This window comes from Rhipicephalus microplus, chromosome X (assembly GCF_043290135.1).
Source record: "Rhipicephalus microplus isolate Deutch F79 chromosome X, USDA_Rmic, whole genome shotgun sequence".
NCBI classification, from domain to species: Eukaryota; Metazoa; Arthropoda; class Arachnida; order Ixodida; family Ixodidae; genus Rhipicephalus; species Rhipicephalus microplus.
In genome coordinates this window covers 10,741,321-10,762,521 of record NC_134710.1, presented here as the reverse complement: position 1 = coordinate 10,762,521, position 21,201 = coordinate 10,741,321, and the positions used below count along the sequence as shown (strand labels likewise).

Sequence of the window (21,201 nt, the reverse complement as noted above, 5' to 3'; positions counted from 1 at the left end):
CGGGTGAAGCCAAGATGACCAGAAGTTGCTTTATCATGGCACGCTTCCATAATTTCTTTTTGAAGAGAGGCAGGCACGACGAGCAAGTACGGGCTGCCGGTTCGTGAGAAGTTTTTCTTATAGAGAACATCGTTTCGCAAGCAAGAAGATGGCAGTCCTCTGGCAAATAACCGTGGCACGTGTTTACGTCGTCCTTCTGAATATTCAATGAGTGGTAACAGCTCGGGATCACTGCGCTGCTCTCGTGCAATAGTGCCCGTGTCGACAACTCTCAAGAAAGCCGCGTCGATTTTTGTCATCACGAGCGACAGCCTCCACTGGCAACCGTGAAAGACAGTCGGCGTCGGTGTGCCTCTTCCCAGATTTATAGATAGTGGTCATGTCGAACTCTTGAAAGCTTAGGCTCCAGCGTGCCAAACGGCCAGATGGATTTTTAAGGTTGGTGAGCCAGCATGAAGAGTGATCTTTGCTAACAACCTTGAAGGAGCGCACAAATATGGACGAAATTTGATGACCACCCACACCACGGCAGGACACTTCTTCTCGGTAATCGAGTAGTTCTCCATGCGAGAGAGAGTTCTGCTGGCATAGGCTATTAATCTTTCAGTGCCGTCTTGCCCCTGCACCAGAACGGCACCCATACCTACATTGCTAGCGTCAGTGTGTAGTGCTGTAGGGGCTTCCTGGTTGAAGTGCGCAAGGACTGGAGATGTTTGCAGGCGTTGTAGTTCATTGAATGCCATTTGCTCTTGTTCATCCCAAAAGAAGGGGACGTCTTCACGTGTGAGTCGTGTCAATGGCGCCGCAATAAACGAAAAGTCCTCGATAAATTGCCGGCAATAGGTGCACAACCCTAATAAGCGTCTCACGGCCGTTTTGTCGCGTGGTGCAGGAAATTGTGCTACGGCGTCTATTTCGGCCGAGTCAGGCCGAACACCCTCGTGACTGACGACGTGGCCTAAGAAGTTGGCTTTGTTGAAACCAAAATGACATTTTTTCCGGTTTTAAAGTAAGGCCGGCCGAATGTGTGGCTTGGAGAATGGTGAATAAACGACTGAGATGTTCTTCGAATGTTGCTGAGAATACAATAACATCGTTCAGATAGACCAAACATGTTTGCCACTTGAGGCCCGATAGTAAGGTGTCCATGAGACGCTGAAAAGGTGCTGGCTCTGAGCACAACCCAAAAGGAAGCACCTTAAATTCGTAAAGGACATCGGGCGTCACAAAGGCCATTTTTTCACGATCTCTCTCGTCGACTTCTATCTGCCAGTAGCCGCTTCGCAGGTCCATTGAAGAGAAATAGCACGCATGACGCAGCCGATCGAGCAAATCGTCTATGCAGGGCAGTGGATAGACGTCTTCCTTTGTGACTTGGTTCAACTTGCGATAATCAATATAGAAGCGCAAGCTGTCGTCTTTTTTCATCACCAAAACCATGGGGCATGCCCAAGGACTTTTTGAAGGTTGTATGATGTCATCCACGAGCATCTTCTGTACTTGCTTCTGAATCTGCTCGCGTTCTTTCGGAGCCACACGATAGGGGTTTTGCCGAATCGGTCACGTGTTGTCTTCAGTAATGATGCGGTGCTTTATCAATGGTGTTTTCTGGACCTTTGACGTACGCGAAAAGCAGTCTTCGAGTTGGTGTATAAGTTCAAGCAAACGCTTATTATCAGAGAACGGTAGCGTTGGAGCAGATGTCCACCGACGAAGTTGTCGAGGCAGGAACAGTCGGGTCGTCAGGCTGCAAAGCAAAACAATCCCCGGCTTTGTCTACATCGTCGTAGTAGGCAATTGCGGTACCCTTCTGAATTTTATGGCGCTCGTTGCTGAAGTTTGTGAGGAGCACTTCTGCCTGCTCACCAGTAAGCGCCATGATGCCCCTCGCGATGGAAATGCCTTGCGCGAACAAAAGAGCAACTATGTGCTCCGCTATCACCTCGTTATAGCAAGGCCACCCACTGGACACCGACACAAGACAGCAGGATCTCGGTGGGAGCGTGATTGATTGATTGATATGTGGGGTTTAACGTCCCAAAACCACTCTATGATTATGAGAGACGCCGTAGTGGAGGACTCCGGAAATTTAGACCACCTGGGGTTCTTTAACGTGCACCCAAATCTGAGCACACGGGCCTACAACATTTCCGCCTCCATCGGAAATGCAGCCGCCGCAGCCGGGATTCGAACCCGCGCCCTGCGGGTCAGCAGCCGAGTACCTTAGCCACTAGACCACCGCGGCGGGGCTCGGTGGGAGCGTGACATCGTCGGCAATTCGCAAACGGCTGCGTGGTTCGTCGCTGCAGTTGTCGGCATACGGATGTACGCAAAACGTCACAATACGTTAATACTTTGAGGGATGCTGATAACAGTGTCATGAATTTGAAGAAAATTCATGCCCAAATTTAGCTCTTTACAGCAGTCTGGCAACAGGACGAAAATGGCCACGAAGCTGGAATCCCCGATGCGAAGTCGAGTGGTGCATTAAATCGTGGGAGTCATCAGCTGACCACCAGCACTCCTTGTGTGGGGCCCTGTCCACGGTGTCTTGACCTTTCTAAGGCGGTCGGCGAGCTCTTGTCGCATGATTGAGAAGTCGGCGCCAGTGTCAGCCAGTGCTGTAACGTGATGTCCATCAATGAGAATGCTAAGAACGGCACGTACAATTTCATCGACATTAGTATTCGTCGTCGTATTCGTCGTCGTTGTCGTCATACCTTCTTGCAATGATAGCGGGAATTTTTCAGTGTCTCGACGATTGGCAACCTTGCCCCCCGAGGTCACAGCAGTTAGTTTCCCCGGCGCAGGCTAGGCGAACTGCCTCTGTTGACGTCGGCGTAGCTCTGAGGGAAGTCACGGTGACGCACAGGTGATGAAGCTCGCCAGCGACGCGGTGAAGTTGCTTGGCCAGGCGACATTTGATCGGCATCGTGGGCACGATGGTCTTCAGAGTGGAAAGAAGCGGGACGAGAAAAGCCGGAATCGCCAGGATGGCAATAGCTGGCAATGTGATCGGGTTCTCCACAGCGGAAGCAAATAGGTCGACGGTCGGCCATGTGCCATAAATAAGTTCGGCGAACTGGTTGTCTTTTCGTAGAATCCGATAGCCACCAAGGTACGGCAGTTGGTCGTGTCTGGAAGGGCGTCTCCAAAAATGACGGTGGAGGACGACGAACCACACCAACCTAGCTCGCTGGATGAGGCTCAGGACTTGACGCGGGTTGTGTAACGGCTTGCCTCAACTCCGGACGGAATTTCAGCAACAGATATGACAGGCGGTTGGGTAGAGGGAATGCAGAGGGCCCGAAGTTCCTCACGCAGCATTTCCCTAATCATTTGTCGCAGGGAACTTTCACATACGGCAGTGTTTTGAGCTGCAGCACTTACTGCCGTGTGGTTCGGCGGGCGGTCGAAGTGTCGGCATTGTTATTGTAGTGTGCGCTCGATGTCAGTCGTCTCTCTTATGAATTCATCTGGTGTTGTAGGTGGATTTCGTATGAGGCCCGCAAGCACTGATTCCTTAACACCCTGCATTAGCTGACGCCCCTTCTTCGCCTTGGGCATATGTCAGGGTCAGCTCGTCGAAACAGATGGATCATACCCTCTGTGTACATGGCGGCTGTTTCATTTGATTTTTGCATGCGGGCCTTAATCAATTTCTGTGCGCGATCTCGTCAGTCCGAGTTCAAAAATATAGCGAGGAGCTTTTGACGGAAATCTTTCCAAGATTGGAATGTAGCCTCGCAGTTCTCGTACCACGTGCGAGCGCTATCTTCCAGTGCGAAATGTGCACGGTCAAGTTTGTGCTGTTCGCTCCAGGGGTTGAATACAGTGACCCGTTTGAACTGTACGAGCCAGTCCTCGACATTCTCGTACTATTCCCCACGAAAAACTTCAGGAACGCGAGGATGTCCAAGTGTCACCTGCGAGAGAAGAGTAATCTGCGATGGCAGGATAACCGTAGATGTAGTAGGAGCTGCCATGCTGGAAAGAGGCGGAACAGGTGCGGACCCCACACTTAGGCCTAGTAGGCGCCGACTGAATCAGTGCACCGGAGTCGTGACGAGGGGCTGAGTCTCTGGACTAGTTGAACGGGACCGAGCAAGAGTGTCCTGCATCAGGTTGTAGGCTCCAGCACCTCCACCAGTGCAATGACGTCAAAACAGAGGTCTTGCCGCAGAGATTGAGACAGCAGAAGCAGGTTGGTCTTTTTAATGGAACGCGCAAGCGAGTTCTTCTTTTTCATCCATTTCGTAATCCTTCATGGCACATGCACGACTGCCATCGTCTTTCTTGATCAAGCACGTGACAATATGCATCCCCCGCTTACTTCTTACTGCAGCATAGTGATCTTTTTAGATATTTGTATTCATCGCGTTCACGAACACAAGCTGTTTTGTAATGAGAAATTTATTGACCGACATCAGCAATAGAGAATTAAGCCAATATGAACCAACAGTGTAGTATCAGTTAGTAGTTTCTTCTTGAAACATTTAAAAGTTACTACCCATGGTGGGTAACGGCTAGGGTAGTAACTGTTACCACTCTCGGTGTTACTAACTGCGCTTACTATCAGAGTTGTTACATATGTGACCAAAGATTACTACCCCCAAAGTTACCAAGTACTACTACCTTTTTTAAGAGTGTATAGTAAGGTAAATCATTGGCATCAAACATAAGCATAGTAGCATCAACTAATGTAAGCTCTAGTACGTTCCCATAATGCATATATACACGCCAGTGCGTCTTCCATTGAAAACAAAAAGGAAGGACGCGCAGATGCCAGAACAAAAGAGGGAAGAGTAGGTAAACAAGAAGGAAAAGCTGGGGTAGTTGGTAGTAGTTCAATTTTCAATAACTCACAACGCCAGAAGCACGAAGACGCAGACGAAAGATTCGACAACATGAGCGCTTACTCTCAACTAAAGTTAATTAAAATGAAAAGCGCGAATATATATATATATATATATATATATATATATATATATATATATATATATATATATATATATATATATATATATATATATATATATATATATATATATATATATGTGTGTGTGTGTGTGTGTATGTGTACACGCAAGAAACCAGCTTCGACAGAACGACTGCGCATGTGCAGCAGAGTCATTCTTGTGACAACACTTTTTCAGGACACGTGGAGCACCCACGCACGGCAAAAAAAAAGTATATCTACAAAAAAAGTGACCCCGTATGTGCATGTTTCACTGCAAATGTCGTCGAAGGATGGTAGTCTTGCGTGAGGAGAGAGTGAACAAAACGTTCATTTGATGTTCTGCGCGAGAAATTCGGTGAATTTTATTGTGGAGGCACTGCATTAGAGAGTGTCAATCCGTGCAGCGAAGGCGAACGAGTGCATCGAGGCACATTAGACACGAGCGTCATCTGGCAGTTATCTTCGAAAACGAGGGAAGGTGTGCGCGCCCGCGGAGAAAGATACGCACCTGTCTCGTAGGCGATAAGGGGTGTTGAACACAAAGCGACGGGCAGGTGCCACAACCATGTCGTTTTAGCAAAGCGTTGGAAACACTTGCCTTTTTGAGCATCGCGTTGCACTTTCAGCGCAGCGTCATAAACGCTACGGTCCTTAGAATTACTTGTGCGTGCATTCTGTAGTAAAAAGGCACACATACGAAACATCGAGGTACTGGTATGGTGCCTCAGACAGGCAAAATAATTGCTTTTAATTTGACAATCGCACAAGTATGAGCGCTGAAACTTTAGAAATATTGGTGAGAGCTGCAAATGGGGTTGGCCGTTTGAGGTATCGTTTGGTGCTGTTAGTGGGATCGTTACCGCGGACAGACAGACAGACAGACAGACAGACAGACAGACAGACAGACAGACAGACAGACAGACAGACAGACAGACAGACAGACAGACAGACAGACCGACAGACCAAAATTTTGGCGTTGAAGTTCCCCAAGACTATCATAATTTAAAACCGGTCATACTAACAAGAAAGACGTGTGACGCATCTTAAAATGAGTGACACTTTAGAAATTGCATTTCCTTTTGCTAAGGGCAACAGACAGATGGCTAATGCACCTTTCACTTCCTCTGTCGATGAAGAAGGCCTCCATTATCTCTTGTGTTCTGATGCTCATGGCGGAACAAAATATCTGCTTCTCTCGCCATCGGCTCAAAACCACGTTCTCTGCAATGGGATGGCATATGCAAACCGCCTGTAGCCCTCAACGCGGCTGCATTTCCGATGAAGGCGGAAATATTGTAGGCCCGTGTGCTCAGATTTAGGTGCACACTAAAGAACCCCAGCTGGTCGAAATTTCCAGAGCCCTTCACTATGGCGTCTCTCATAATCATATGATGGTTTTGGGACGTTAAACCCCACATATCAATCAATCAACGTAGCCCTCAACGATGTCAATTGCTCACTCAATCTGATATTTACAATATTTACACATCGTCCGGTTTGACCAATATATACGCGCCCGCATAACAACAGTAACCTGTACACAACATCTGACTTGCATCTAATATATATATCTTTCTGTTTCTCTGATCATGAACCGAAAGCCTTACCAACACCCAATAGCTTACTATGCAAATGGGAGCAAAAAGTTTCACCTGTGTATATATTCGTGCTTTTCCTCTTAATAAACTTTAGTTGAGAGTCAGTGCTCGTGCTGTTTTATTCTTCGTCGGCGTCTTCTTCCTTCTTGCGCTGTGAGTGACCGAAAAAAGGAATAGGTAATGTGATCAGAATAGGTAATGTGATCAGATCAGATATAAATCGCACGATAGGAGAGCGTTTCAGAGCCCTAATTAAAGCACATGAAAACGTTCTGTTCCCAACAGACAAATAGGTCAAGATATACATTTTTACAACCTTCTGCTTGGTGTAGGAACTCTGAGGCAAAAGAAATTAATGTCACGGCCTCTGGGTTGAAAAAGCGCATGGTGAAAAACCGCATGGAAAAAGCTCATGGCCAAATGCACAAACGAGGGATTGACTAGAATTGCAGGGCTATATATAAGAAGTCAGGACTTTCCAGAAAGATTAACAATAAAGGTAATTTTTTGGCACCGCCGATAAGCCCCTATTCACAACCCCATAAAATGATCCGTGGTCTGGCAGCACTGCCCGAGGAAAACAAAGATGGCTACGCCTAACAAGGTCAACGCGGTACTTTCGATTGGCGCTGTACTTAAGTTTCTTGATTATGGCGGCGTACCATGTTTCTTCATCCAAAGCGAATGGGTTCTGGCCGTCGACCGCCTCATTGTCATCGGTTTAGAGGATTTTCACTGGTAAAACAGCGGAAATAGTTGCGCTGTGCACGCAAACATTAAGCCTCTTCGGCGAACCGCGTAAGATTTACTTCAAGTAGAAAACCCTGTATAGCGGGCCCAAATTTGCTGATAGAAACTTGGCACTTCGTTGCTACACTGATACAGGCGAGGCTTCAGCAGTTTTCTAGGTAACTACGCTGCGACTCGTATACTGCCGATTACATGTATCCCATTGAGTTCTTTGGTCCAGTCAAAATCCGAATACGCGTTCACTTGATTACAGAGTGTAGCTATGCCTGGCCAATGTTTCTTGAGATAAGGCAAATCATACTTTCGATTGTAATAGGAGTGATCCCTTCTTCTCATTAGCCGATCCATATTATTACGTTTCTAATGCATAAGGTCGTGGGCATACGAACACCCGCTTGCTCGTGTAGGCAGTAGTTGATATTCAAAGCAGATATATGCACGCACACTACGCCCGCTACGAATGCATGCTCTAGATATATATACTACCGAACATACATACACGCACGCTATGGACGCGTGACCTTTGCGCACGCGTTTGTGGGCGCGTATGTATCCATGCGCGTTTGTGTGAGTGTATGTACCCATGCGAAATAAAAAAAATTCGAGGGAAAGGAAAGCATCAGCTTAACTTGCGAATATGTAGCGCTACAACTTGCACAGGAAAAAAGCACATGCGGAAAATACAGTGACACACGTAACGCAACTAATTTCTCAAAGCACTTGCTTATAGAAACAACTATACACCGCGCTTAGTCGAATATACAAAATGCACTACGGGCAAAGACTATGGAAGGCAACAACACGGTACGTGTCCGTTGTGGTGTTTGTATTTCAATTATGTCCTACCAACTTTTCATGTCCTACCAAGTTTTATGTCCTACCAACTTTTGTGTCCTACCAAGTTTTCATGTTCCACGCTTAGCGAAGCCCGAATATTGATAAGAACGTACATGCTAATTATTGGTGTACTCACCGAGTAGAATCATGTAGTCGCGGGAAAATTGATTAGAACGACATAGCGATGTGTCCGTCACGTTCATCCCAATGCTGAAGCTTCTGATTTTCGCCATTCTCCGCCGCGCGTCGTCTGCTGCATTGTCTGGGAAGTGAGAGAACGATACGTTACCATCTTTCCAGCGCGACGCCACACATTGTGGCACACAGTGGTCTTGGCACGTTGCTTTTTTTTTTCTTTTTCGGGCTCACGCGTATGGCATAGTGAAAGTAAAGGCACTATATGCTGCTGCTTCTCAGTGTTCGGAACGTGGGAAGATATCCCTTTTCAAGGTTGACCCTGTTAGCGCTGTTTCCAGACGCGGACGCTAGGTGGCGAGCGCTCAGTTAAAGTCGCGATTAGGTCGTGCTTTATCCACAGTGGCCGCATATTTTCCTCCTATATTATCATCAGGCATCCTTTGGCGCGCATGTCTGTGGCAGCACATTATTGCCTCAGTGACAGAATTCTCATAAACGACAAAACTTTCTTTGCAGAGGCAGTGGAAACCTCGCCGGTCTCTTGGGAGGAGCCTGACAGCACTACGCCACCAGTCATCTGCCATGATTTAGGTAAGTTTACCATGTGGTGTAGTCAGGGGTGCAACCAGGGTCTTCGGCGGTGTGAGGTCTGACTATATTCGCTCAATACAATCCAATTTTTGAGGTTCGCATGTGTTCGAGCACCCGTAATATCACACGTACGGAGTGTTGAAAAGGTGCCACAGTAGCCTTTACCATTAATTTGTCGCCTTATTTGAGGCCAGGAGCAGCTGCATGATTAGTAGAGTTTGTTTTTGATCAAAAATCAATTATACCTCATGAATATAGGGAAGACAATTAAACTAAGAGCACAGTTTCTTACCTCTTACTTGTCTTTGTTCAAAATGCATTGTGAATAAATAAATAAATACTAAATAAATAAATAAATAAATAAATAAATATGTTCTGCGTAGAACTTACCTAGCACAGATACAGTTCTTTTTAGATACAGAGTTCTTTTGGAACATTCCAGCCACATGTGAATAAGAACATTACCCTTAAACGTTGAAGCTGTTTTTGTTTATGCCTGAAATTTAATTTGAACAGTAGTTTACTAGAGTCAAGCTTGAGAAAATATAATCTGTTTGAATGTTAACAACCTAGTCATTTTGTCGCAGATCTTTGTTTTTCTCAAGTTAACACGAATATACGTTTTGCGCATGAAAATTAGAAGCTTGCGCGAGCGTTAGCATAGACAGCCAACCCCAAGAGCTACGTAACAGCCAGGCCTTTGTCATCAAGCACACAACTTCACCGCGTCTTACTGAGGGCCACCGAGCATTCAATTTGGGTGCCTCGAGGCTGACCAATGTGCTGTCGGGGGAGGACGCATGCGCGCATAGTTTGGCATGACAGTAAACGTTGCATTGTACCATATCTGCAAACATTAGGGAAAACATGGCTGCCTTATGTGTCAGAACAGAAGTTCAAAAATAACCAGAAAGTAGCCATGAAGTCAACCAGAAATTTTTTCGCCAAATAGGGTCGTATAAAGCAGCGAATCAGACGCAAAGTAATCACCAACGGTAACCCTGCATGGACACAAGTTTCGTCGAACTTTCTGTTAGAGTGACCTTCATAAGCGAGCAAAACGCACATAACAGAACGTGACTGCACAACAACCACAGAGACGCAACCGCTTGAGCAAAGTGAAAACAAGCCAAAAACTAGAAGTTTGGAGCAACCATATCGTTTTCCCCTGTTGCCTATAAGTTATTTTTTCGATGAATCAAGCAGAAACACAGAAGCTTTATTACGTATTGAAATGCACGAAATGTTCTCTTCTGTCATAATTACATTTAGTACTATTGGTTTGTTTTAATTGGAACTAACCACGTTTTCGGGCTCATTCTTAAATGTTCCACGCGTGGCGCATATCGTTCTCTACATTTGCCTTAAATTCTCGACTAGTCGATCACTGGGAACATCCACAACCACCGGTTTATCGCCCTATTCCTTCCCCCTCAAAGTTTTCTTGGGAGACTGCGCTGACCAGCCGGTAGAGCAGCGTCGGTTGATCCAGTGGTGTGGCGCTAGCCAATGGGGCCCTGAACTAAGGGCTACGCCCAAGGAGCACTGTCCTTTCAGCCTGATTAAAAAACGTTTATTCTCTCTCTCAATTAGTAGAGCATTGGTGTTCGTTATATCGACAGTTTAGACGTTCTCAAGCACTTACCTTTCACTCCGACTGAAGTTGTTATTTCACTTTTGTGTCCCTTTCAATCAAAGTACATGGCTGTTCCTTTTCTGCTCCAATGATATCCGGCCGTCGGGGCCAGGAATGGAGCTCTGAATTCGAGCTGCATGACACTTCACATGCTTGGATTTTTTAGTCAATTAGTAATTACACTGCCCAGAAAATTGTGACGAATGAAGAATTGTTGGAATAATTCAGTTATAGGAAAACACCATTTAAAATAACGTTCATCGCCCACTCCTGATGATAAAGGAAAACCGTGATTTTTCTCTTCTTTTAGAATCGTCTTCACTCGCCAGAGAAGTTATACCTGCGAGGCCCTGGAAAAAGATGAACGTGCACACATACGGTAAAGTAGCGCTCACTTTTCTGCGTCAATTTAGCACTGAAAAGCAGTTGCAGTCTCACTTGAACGCTTCTGCATTCATGACAACTTGAGAAATGTATTGGAAAATCATGAGCTACCATCAAAGCAAAACAAATTTACAAGCGCTACGAATTTTACAGCTGAGTATGTACCTATATTGCCTTAGTGTGCAGCTATTGTTCAATTAGTCGAAAGTTGCGCTCCGCTACAATAACCATAAATGGTTAGTGTAGCAGAGGTCATAACCGTGAGCAAGAATCGAACCTACGACCTTCGAAGAACGTAGGTTTGATTCCTGCTCACGGCAAGTTATTTTTTCACCCACGTTTCTTTCTTCTCACCTTATATTATATTGGTTCTAATAACTTTCCCTATACAATCTTTGGCATTGATGTTTGTTAGACCTTATATATATATATATATATATATATATATATATATATATATATATATATATATATATATATATATATATATATATATAAAATGAGATCTACCAGACAATAATGCCAAGGAATGTATAAGGGAGTTTATTAGAACAAATGTAATGTAAATAAGAAGAAAGAAAAGTGGGTGAAAGAATAACCTACTGTAAGCAGGAATTGAACCTACAACCTTCGAATAACGCATTCGATGCTCTAACCACTGAGCTCTCACGACGGCCTTCCCTCCATCCACTTTTTTCGGGTGGTTGATATGTGACCTTAAACGTTGGCATCGAGAGTGCAGCAGCGGCTCGAGCTCATGAATTGCGGCTAGTGCATCGCCTTCCAAGCCTTCCAAGCATCAACCTTTCTGCTGAATAAATCTACTTTATAATTGGTGGAGCCGTGCTGGGTACCATGCCCTATACCTTCCCGCTACCATCCTGGAACTCTGTTCTCAACGGCTACCTTCTGCTATGCCGAACGCCGATCACCAGACGCTTCCATCTCCTCCGGCCACTTATCCAGGCAGTGTTCCTCAGCGGGAGCCTCCAATTTTCAGTGGAACAGATGACAATGACGTGGAAGATTGGCTCTTGACTTTCGAACGGGTGAGCGCTTTAAACATATGGACGGACGCGGACAAGTTGACACGCGTGTCGTTCTACCTCGTGGGTGTAGCCAGCCTTTGCCTTTATAGAAACCACGAGGCAGACGTCCGAACGTTGTCACAATTTAAAGCGTCGATTGTAGCAGTCTTCGATCGACCTGCCGTCCGAAAACTTCGTGCCGAGCAGCGTTTTAGGCACACGCACACAAGAAACGGGTGAAACCTTCACTAGTTACATAGAAGACGTCGTCGATTTGTGCAGACGCGTGAACGTCGCAATGACGGAAGCAGAAAAATGTAAGCACATCCTCAAAGGGATTGACGACGACGCTTTTCAAATGCTCTTGGCGAAAAGCCCGACCCCTGTTAACGACGTAATTAGCCTCTGCCAAAGCTACGATGAATTGCGGAAGCAGCGAGCTCTGACAAGACGTCCTCCAGCGCACGATTTGGCATCACTGTCTAGTGTGATCGATGGTCATGACCAAGCGTCACTAAGAGCCAAAATAAAACCATTTCTCCGTGAAGAAGTCACACGACAGCTTTCTTTGGTGCCCTTCACACCAGAACCTACCACAACTTTACCGTCGTCTCTTCGAGGCGTCATTCAAGGAGAGGTCGCCGAGGCCTTACCAGCTGCTCGCGAGCATAATATTGTGGCTGTTCCTCTCACCTACGCCACGGCTGCAGCCATGCCAACTCGTAAGGCGCCTGCGGCTCCGTTCCAGCCTCGCGCGAGCTATCCGCCACCTCCAGTTCACCGGACCAGCACTAACACCGCCAACCCGTGGCACACCCTCGACAATCGCCCGATATGTTACGCTTGTCAATACCCCGGACACGTCGCAAGGTATTGCCACCGCCGGACGCATATCTCCGATGAAAACCACCGTGAGCTTTTCTTCCCGCTTGACTCCAACGCGCTATACGGTTCCTCCACTCCAATGCCAGCCCGCTACCAGGACGACCACCACCTTTGGCCGGGACGTCTTCGCTCGCCCTCTCCACGCCGCCGCTCACATTCTCCTATGCGTCGACGGCCCGCGTCAAACGAAGAGGAAAACTAGACGACGCCGTTCCCGAGGCAAGAACTGCGCAAGTTGCAGTTTTCCCAAGTCCTCATTTGTCACCTACCAATGTTATTGATGTGTTCGTCGAAAATTTCCCTACTGTCACTCTTGTATATACCGGTGCAGCTGTTTCTGTTATCGATGCTGGATTTTGCCGCTTAATTCGTAAGGTTACGACGCCTTTCTCCGGCTTATCGCTTCGCACAGCCAGTGCTCAAGCTGTTCAACCGACCGCAGTATGTACAGCCCGCGTGAAAATTCAGGACGTTCTGTATACGACAGAGTTCATGGTTCTTTCATCGTGCTCCCATACTATTGTCTTGGGATGGGACTTTTTGTCGCGTCATAACGCCGTAATCGACTGTGCTAGGGCTGAGGTAGAATTTTGCTCACTGGATGACCGAGCATCCGTCGACACCCTGTCTGCCGCTAAACTTGTAGTTCACGATGACACCTACATCCCTCCATGCTCTTTTGCGTTCGTATCAGTTTCATGCAGCGCTATATCTGACGGCACGGTCTTCTTCACACTATCTCCAATATTCGTCGCCCGAAGAGCCCTCCCAGCCCTCCCCCTGCGTTTTGCTGCTCTCGACCTTGTAGAAGGCTCAACCACAATGCCAATTTATAATCATGAGTCGCCGTCTTTATCTCTACTTTGTCAGAATTATATCCGTGCCAGATGAGGTGCCTTCTAGCTCCGTCTGTGAACTGGCTGTCTCAGCGGCTGACTCAACGTCGGCAAACATATTTCAACCATTCATCGCTGAAGATTTGATATTTTCGCAGCGTTCACAACTCCTCACCATCCTTGAGTGCTACCGCCATTCTTTCGACGTTGCACAAACATCTCTCTGCCGTGCCTTAGCAGTAAAACACCACATCGACACTGGGTCCCACTCACCGCTGCGACAACGACCATATCACGTGTCCGCTACAGAACGCCGCGTCAATGCTGACCAAGTAGACGACATGCTTCGCAGAGGCGTCATTCGACCTTCACCGAGCCCATGGGCGTCTCCGGTGGTCCTCGTCAAAAAGAAAGACGGTTCTATTCGTTTCTGTGTCGATTTCCGACGATGGAACAAGATCACGCTGAAGGACGTCTATCCACTACCGCGCATTGACGATGCTTTGGATAGTTTACAGGGTGCCGAGTTCTTTTCTTCGTTAGACTTGCGGTCAGGCTACTGGCAGGTGTCGATGGCGGAGGCCGAACGCCCCTAAACTGCTTTTGTCACGCCAGACGGTTTATATGAATTCACCGTCATGCCCTTCGAACTGCAACGTTCGAAAGAATGATGGAAAACATCCGACGTGGACTAAAATGGAAGATATGCTTGTGTTACCTCGATGATATCGTGGTCTTCGCCCCTAACTTCGACACCCACTTACGTCGCCTTCAGGACATCCTTACTTGCTTGACTAACGCCGGTTTACAGTTAAACTTTGAAAAATGTCGATTTGCCATGCGTCAACTAAACATTTTGGGCCACGTTGTTTCCAAGGAAGGCATCCTCATGGATCCCGGGAAATTGCGAGGTGTTACGGCGTTTCCTAAACCTGCCACCATCAAACAACTTCGAAGTTTCTTCGGCTTGTGTTCGTACTTCCGGCAATTTGTCCGAAAGTTCGTGTCTATCTTATCACCTTTCACGCAACTCCTCAGCAACTGTAAAGACCTCTTATCGTGGTCCCCTGCCTGCGACGAGACTTTCACCACCTTGCGGCGGCTTCTCACGACGCCACTCATTCTACGCTATTTCGATGCTGAAGCTCCAACTGAAATCCACACCGACGCCACTGGTATAGGTCTGGGTGCTGTGCTCGCACAGCGTAAACCAGAGCATCAAGAATACGTCGTGACATAAGCCAGTCGCACACTTACCAAGGCTGAGAGCAACTACAGAGTCACAGAAAAGGAGTGCTTGGCCATTGTGTGGGCTCTTGGAAAGTTTCGCTCATATGCATATGGTCGTTCTTTTGACGTCGTGACCGACCACCACGCGCTGTGCTGGCTTTCGACGTTAAAAGAACCATCTGGCCGCCTCGCTCGCTGGGCATTGAAAATTCAAGATTATGACATACGCATGGTTTATCGGTCAGGACAGAAGCATGCTGACGCCGATGCCCTTTCCCGTTCCCCCCTGTCCCGGAATGCCACAATTGACTCCGCTTGCGATTCCACATTGTCATCTCTTCACTTTGACACCATTGCTATCGAACAACGCCATGACCCGTGGACTGCGTCTCTTCTCAATAATCTCTCCGACAATAATCTCTCCGACACAAAGACGCGAACGCTTCGGCGCCAAGTTCCACACTTCTTGATACGTGACACGCTTCTCTATCGACGAAACTACGCACCAGAGGGACGCAAGTGGCTGCTCGTCGTTCCACGAACCCTGAGGTCACAGATTTGTTCCTCTTCCCACGCTGACCCACAATGTGGCCACGCAGGAGTCTTCAAGACCTACGAAAGGCTTCGACATCGTTACTACTGGCATGGTAGGTATACCTACTTCCACAACTTCGTCCGCTCTTGTGCCGAATTTTAGCGCCGAAAATCTCCACCACACGCCTCCGCCGGTGAACTGCAGCCTTTACGATGCCCTTCCCGACCCTTCGAACGGGTCAGAATAGATATTGTTTATGGGAGAAGGCGTCTAAAAAATACCTTTTCTTTTGGTAAACAGGCAGGCATACAATATGGAGCCCAGTCAGCATGAGCTCGCCCTAAACATCGTCCTCTTTTCTACAATGTTCGTTTGTGGCGCCCCGTAGCATCGCCCCCGGCGGCCAAGGCACCGTCTCGGTGCTTGGTTGGTCCGAGTAATATCGCTTCAGCCTCGTGACGTGAACAACGTCAGAACACGACCGCGCGCTGGTGCCGTTAAGAGGTTCAATTTCATATGTCACGTCAGTGACTTGGCGCACCACACGGTACGGACCCGAGTACGGTGAAGTCAGCTTTTCGCACAGGCCAACTCACCGCGACGGCGTCCAGAGAAGGACTGTGTCACCTTGACTGAAGTGGACATCACGATGGCGCGCGTTGTAGACCTGTCGTTGTCGTTCCTGCAAATCGCTCAGACGCCGGAGAGCAATCTCACGTCCCTCTAGAGCTCTAGAGATGACATTGCGGGCGTATTCTGACGTGTGGCTAATGGCAAGAAGGAGCGTGTAAAAGGCAACATAGGTTCTTGTCTGTACAGGAGGAAAAATGGCGAGAAACCTGCAGTGTCATGCCGAGACGTATTATAGGCAAATGTTACAAATGAAAGGGCGAAGTCCCAGTCACGATGGTTGGAAGAAACGTACATGGCGAGCATGTCCTTGATGGCTCTATTTAGCTGCTCCGTGAGCCCGTTGGTTTGATGATGATACGCCGTTGTGAAGTTGTGCTTTGTAGCGCAAGAGTGTAATATGTCTTGGATAACTTGTGATAAAAAGTAGCGACCCCGATCGGTAAGCAGTTGCCGAGGAGCGCCGTGGTGTAATATGACGTCTTCCAGAAGAAAGTCAGCGACGTCGGTCGCACAACTGGTAGGAAGGGCTCGCGTGATGGCATACGGAGTGGTGTAATCCGTGGCGACTGCTATCCACTTGTTTCCGCTGGCCGATAAAGGGAACGGTCCTAGTAAGTCAACACCTACCCTATAAAATGGTTCGGATGGGATCTGAATGGGCTGATGGCGGCCCGCTGGAAGGCTCGCTGGTTTTTTGCGGTGTTGACAGGATTTGCATGAGGCGACGTTACGGCAGACGGATCGGTAAATACCGGGCCAAAAGAAGCGACGTCGAACGCGGTCATAAGTTCTTGAAACTCCCAGGTGACCAGCTGTCGGAATGTCATGCAACTGTGCAAGGACAGTCTGACGCATATGTTGTGGTATGACCAACAGCAGCTCAGGTCCGTCAGGATGCATGCTGTAGCGATATAAGACGCCATCTTGGAACAGGAACATACGGAGAGACGAAGGAGTTGTGGGACCACTAAGCTGAAGGATTATACCTCTGAGGTGAGGATTATGGCGTTGCTGATCTCCGATGTTGCTAAACGCGGAAAGTGCCAAAACGCAAGTAGGCTCATCGCTCTCAGAAACGTCTGCTGGGTCTACTGGATGACGCGACAAGCAATCGGCATCCTCATGGTGGCGACCTGATTTGTAGACAACCGTGTAGGAATATTCCTGTAGCCGTAGAGCCCACCAGCCGAGACGTCCACTAGGATCTTTTAAGGACGACAACCAGCATAAGGCGTGGTGATCAGTGACAACCGTGAACGGGCGTCCATACAAATACGGCCGAAATTTAGCCACTGCCCAGACGAGCGCGAGGCATTCGCGTTCTGTGATGGAGTAATTTCGCTCTGCTGGCGATAAAAGACGGCTAGCGTATGCAATAACGCGGTCGCAGCCATGCTGTCGTTGTGCCAAAACGGCTCCGATTCCGTGGCCGCTGGCGTCGGTACGCACTTCCGTTGGAGTGCATAAATCAAAGTGGCCGAGAATCGGTGGCGTCGTAAGTCTACTCGTCAGTTCAACAAATGCTCTGGCTTGTTCAGGTCCCCACACAAAAGTCACATTTTTTTAGTAGTTCCGTGAGCGGGCGTACGACGTCTGCGAAATTCCGCACAAATCTACGAAAGTAAGAACAAAGGCCCACAAAGCTCCGAACGTCGTTCGCAGAGGTCGGCCCAGAGAAGTTCTTGACGGCGCGGATTTTCTCAGGATCGGGACGAACACCAGAAGAATCGACAAGGTGTCCAAGGACAGTGAGCTGCCGGTGACCGAAGTGACATTTCGACAAGTTTAGTTGGAGCCCAGCTTTGCGCAAAACCGAAAGAATTGTTGAGAGAGGCTCGAGGTGAGTTTCGAAAGTTGGCGAAAAATCAATGACGTCATCAAGGTAGCATAAGCAGATTGACCACTAGAAACCGTGAAAAAGAGCGTGCATTATTCGTTCGAATGTAGCCGGGGCATTGCATAACCCGAACGGCATTACATTAAACTGATAGAGCCCGTCGGGAGTTATAAATGCCGTCTTTTCACGGTCCAGATCATCAACTGATATCTGCCAGTACCCGGAACGAAGGTCAATGGAAGAGAAATAATTTGCTCCACTCAGGCAGTCAAGAGCGTCATCTATCCGTGGCAGAGGATACACGTCTTTTTTTGTAACTTTGTTAAGATTTCTGTAGTCGACACAGAAGCGCCAGCTGTTATCCTTCTTTCTCACGAGCACAACGGACGAAGCCCAAGGACTTGAAGAAGGTTCAATGATGTCTCGGGCAAGCATCTTGTCGACTTCTTGCTGGATCACGTGACGCTCGGTGGAGGAAACCCGATATGGTCGCCGGTGTACTGGATTGGCATCACCGGTGTTGATCCGATGCTTTACGACGGTCGTTTGACCTACGGGTCGGTCACAACGATCAAAGACGTCTTGATACGACGCAAGAAGGCCACGAAGCGCAGACACATGCTTCGCCGGGAGATCAGAGGCAATCATTTCAGTTATGCAGTGTAGTGTACTGCCCGACTGAATACTTGCAGATGACGGTGTATCCTCTGTTAAGGCCGATATGTGGTAGTCGCCGGCCGGGGCAAGGGTTGCAAGGGATATCCCTCGTGGCAGCACTTCAGAGCAAAGTCCAAATTTCACAATAGGGAGACATGCCACGTTGTCCTTCATTGTGATGATGGTGTGGGGGAACGCAACATTGAGCGAACAAAGGACTGTAGGATAAAGTGAAATGACATAATCGCCGTCAGCCACAGGTGGATCAGAAGAGACGTCGATATACGTCACAACTCGACAAGATAGGCGAACAAAGTCGGCGTAGCATAGCTTTGGCGGCGCAGGATCAGGAGGGTCTACGGCATGCGGTAGGACGAGCTGAACAACACCAGCAGAACAGTCAATTAGGGCGGAATGCTCCGACAGAAAATCGAGTCCCAAAATGATGTCATGTGGGCAGTGGTGCAGTACGTAAAATAGAACAGTGGTATGACGTCCAGCAACAGTGACACGGGCGGCACACATCCCAGTGACTGCCGGTGTTGCACCATCAGCTACTCGGACCACAGTGATTGGAGCAGGAGTGAGCACTTTCTTGAGTCGAGCACAAAGGCTGGAGTTCATGACTGATATGTGACAGCCGGTGTCAATGAGTGCTACCACAGAAGTACCGTCAACATTTACATTAATCAAGTTGTTGTGTCCGGGTATTGTGTGTAGAGGAATTTCGGGTCGGGTCGTCGAAGCAGGCTCACCTCTAGGAGCTGCGCCCGTCAGTTTTCCGAGGACTGGTGGTAGGAGGGTGAGGGGGAGCGACGTCAGTTAGTTGAGCGGGACATGCGTCCAGAGGGCGACGGGGAGCGGCTTGGTTGGGCGGGCCTGGATGGCGGAGCATCATCTTGTGCCGTGTAGATCGGCATCCGAGAGCCAGCGGGTGGGCGTCGGGTGTTGGCATAATGCGACCATGGCTTCCCACTCCAGGAAGTGCGGCAATGACGTGAAATATGGTCAACTCGTCCATAGTTAAAGCAGATCAGCCTGTCATCGGATGTTTGCCATTCTGCCGGGTTCCGGTAACGTGGGCGGTTGTTCGGTCCGCGGGACTTACTAGATGTACTGGGGCAGTCGATAGTCAGGTCGGTTACCGGGGCATAGCGTCTGAAGTCCGGCGTTGGCCAGTTCCTGGCGTACGACACTCTTGATCAAAGAAATCATGGCGCGAGAGTCGTCGGGGGCGTGGACTTGGTCAGACAGGGGAGACGCTGCCTCGATTTTGTGGCACACGATGCGCGCGATATTGTCGGAAGCAGCAGGGGCTGGTGGCAAATGGGCGTCCTCGCAGGTAGATGTTGCAGCCGTGTTGGGAAGACGCGAAAAGTGTGGAGTGATACGGCGACTTTTCGCATCTTCGAAGCGTCGGCATTCATTGATAACGTCGTCTACGGTCGATGAGTTTCGAAATACGAGGAGATTGAAGGCGTCATCGGCGATTCCTTTGAGGATGTGCGCAACCTTTTCAGATTCCGGCATCTTGTCATCAACCTTCCGGCAGAGGGCGAGCACATGTTGTATGTACGTAACGTACGACTCGGTACAGGACTGGATTCGGCGCGCTAGTTCTTTCTGCGCAGCGCGACGACGCCCGATGGGCTTGCCGAAGAGGTCGAGGAGTTTCTGCTTACAGGTGTCATAACTCGTGATATCTTCCTCGTGGTTGGAAAACCACACTTTAGCTATACCATCAAGGTAGAATATAATATTGGCCAACATGAGCGTCGGATCCCAGTTGTAAAGAGCGCTCACCCTTTCGTACAGCTGAAGCCATTCCTCCACGTCAGTACTGTCACTGCCCGAAAAGGTGCCTGGGTCACGCGGTTGAGTCAGGACGATGGTGCGGTTAGAAGCAGCTGGATGCGGTACTGTTGGTTGCTGCGTAGTTGGACGAAGCACGGTTGGGGTAGTCTCCGAAGAATCCTCGTGCTCGTCTTGATCAGGCATCGCACAGGCAGCCAAGGAACGTCCGCTGCGTAGAATCGTCGTGGTGTTGACTATGGGAAGACCCGCACTCTCCACCAAATTGTTACGGGGAGAAGGCGTCTAAAAAATACCTTTTTTTGGTAAACAGGCAGGCATACAATATGGAGCCCAGTCAGCACGAGCTCGCCCTAAACATCGTCCTCTTTTCTATAATGTTCGTTTGTGGCGCCCCGTAGCAATATTTATGGGCCCCTTCCATTAACTCTGACTGGCCACAGTTGGATAGTAGTTGCTATCGACCTCCTAACGCGCTATGCTGAGACCGCTGCTCTTCAACGGCTACAGCACAGGTGGTTGCCACTTTCTTATTGCGTAATTTTGTGTTGCGTCATGGAGGCCCTCAAGAACTCCTCAGTGAACGTGGCCGCGCCTTCTTGTCCGAGGTCATTGAAAAATTGCTCGCTGAGTGTGCTTTTGTGCATCGCACATGTACCGCTTACCACCTTCAAACCAATGGGGCTACCGAGCGCTTTATTCGTACTCTCGGTGACAGGCTATCTATGTATGTGCCGCCTGATTACTCTAACTGAGACTTAGTTCTCCCATTCATTACATACGCCTACAATACGGCAACGCAAGCGACAACAGGCTTCTCCCCTTTTTATCTCCTATACGGCCGTCACCCCTCC

General features: G+C 48.5%; 1 protein-coding gene across 2 annotated transcripts in view; it reads left to right on the top strand.

The window, feature by feature from the left end:
• LOC142777428 (uncharacterized) overlaps positions 1-21,201 on the top strand; it is a 179,692-nt gene that overhangs the window by 121,357 nt on the left and 37,134 nt on the right. For both annotated transcript variants that reach the window (XM_075881811.1, XM_075881810.1), the window contains 2 exons: positions 8,800-8,874; positions 10,821-10,889. In XM_075881811.1, the coding sequence (XP_075737926.1) occupies positions 8,800-8,874; positions 10,821-10,889 (144 nt within the window). The remainder of the gene's footprint in view (positions 1-8,799; positions 8,875-10,820; positions 10,890-21,201) is intronic.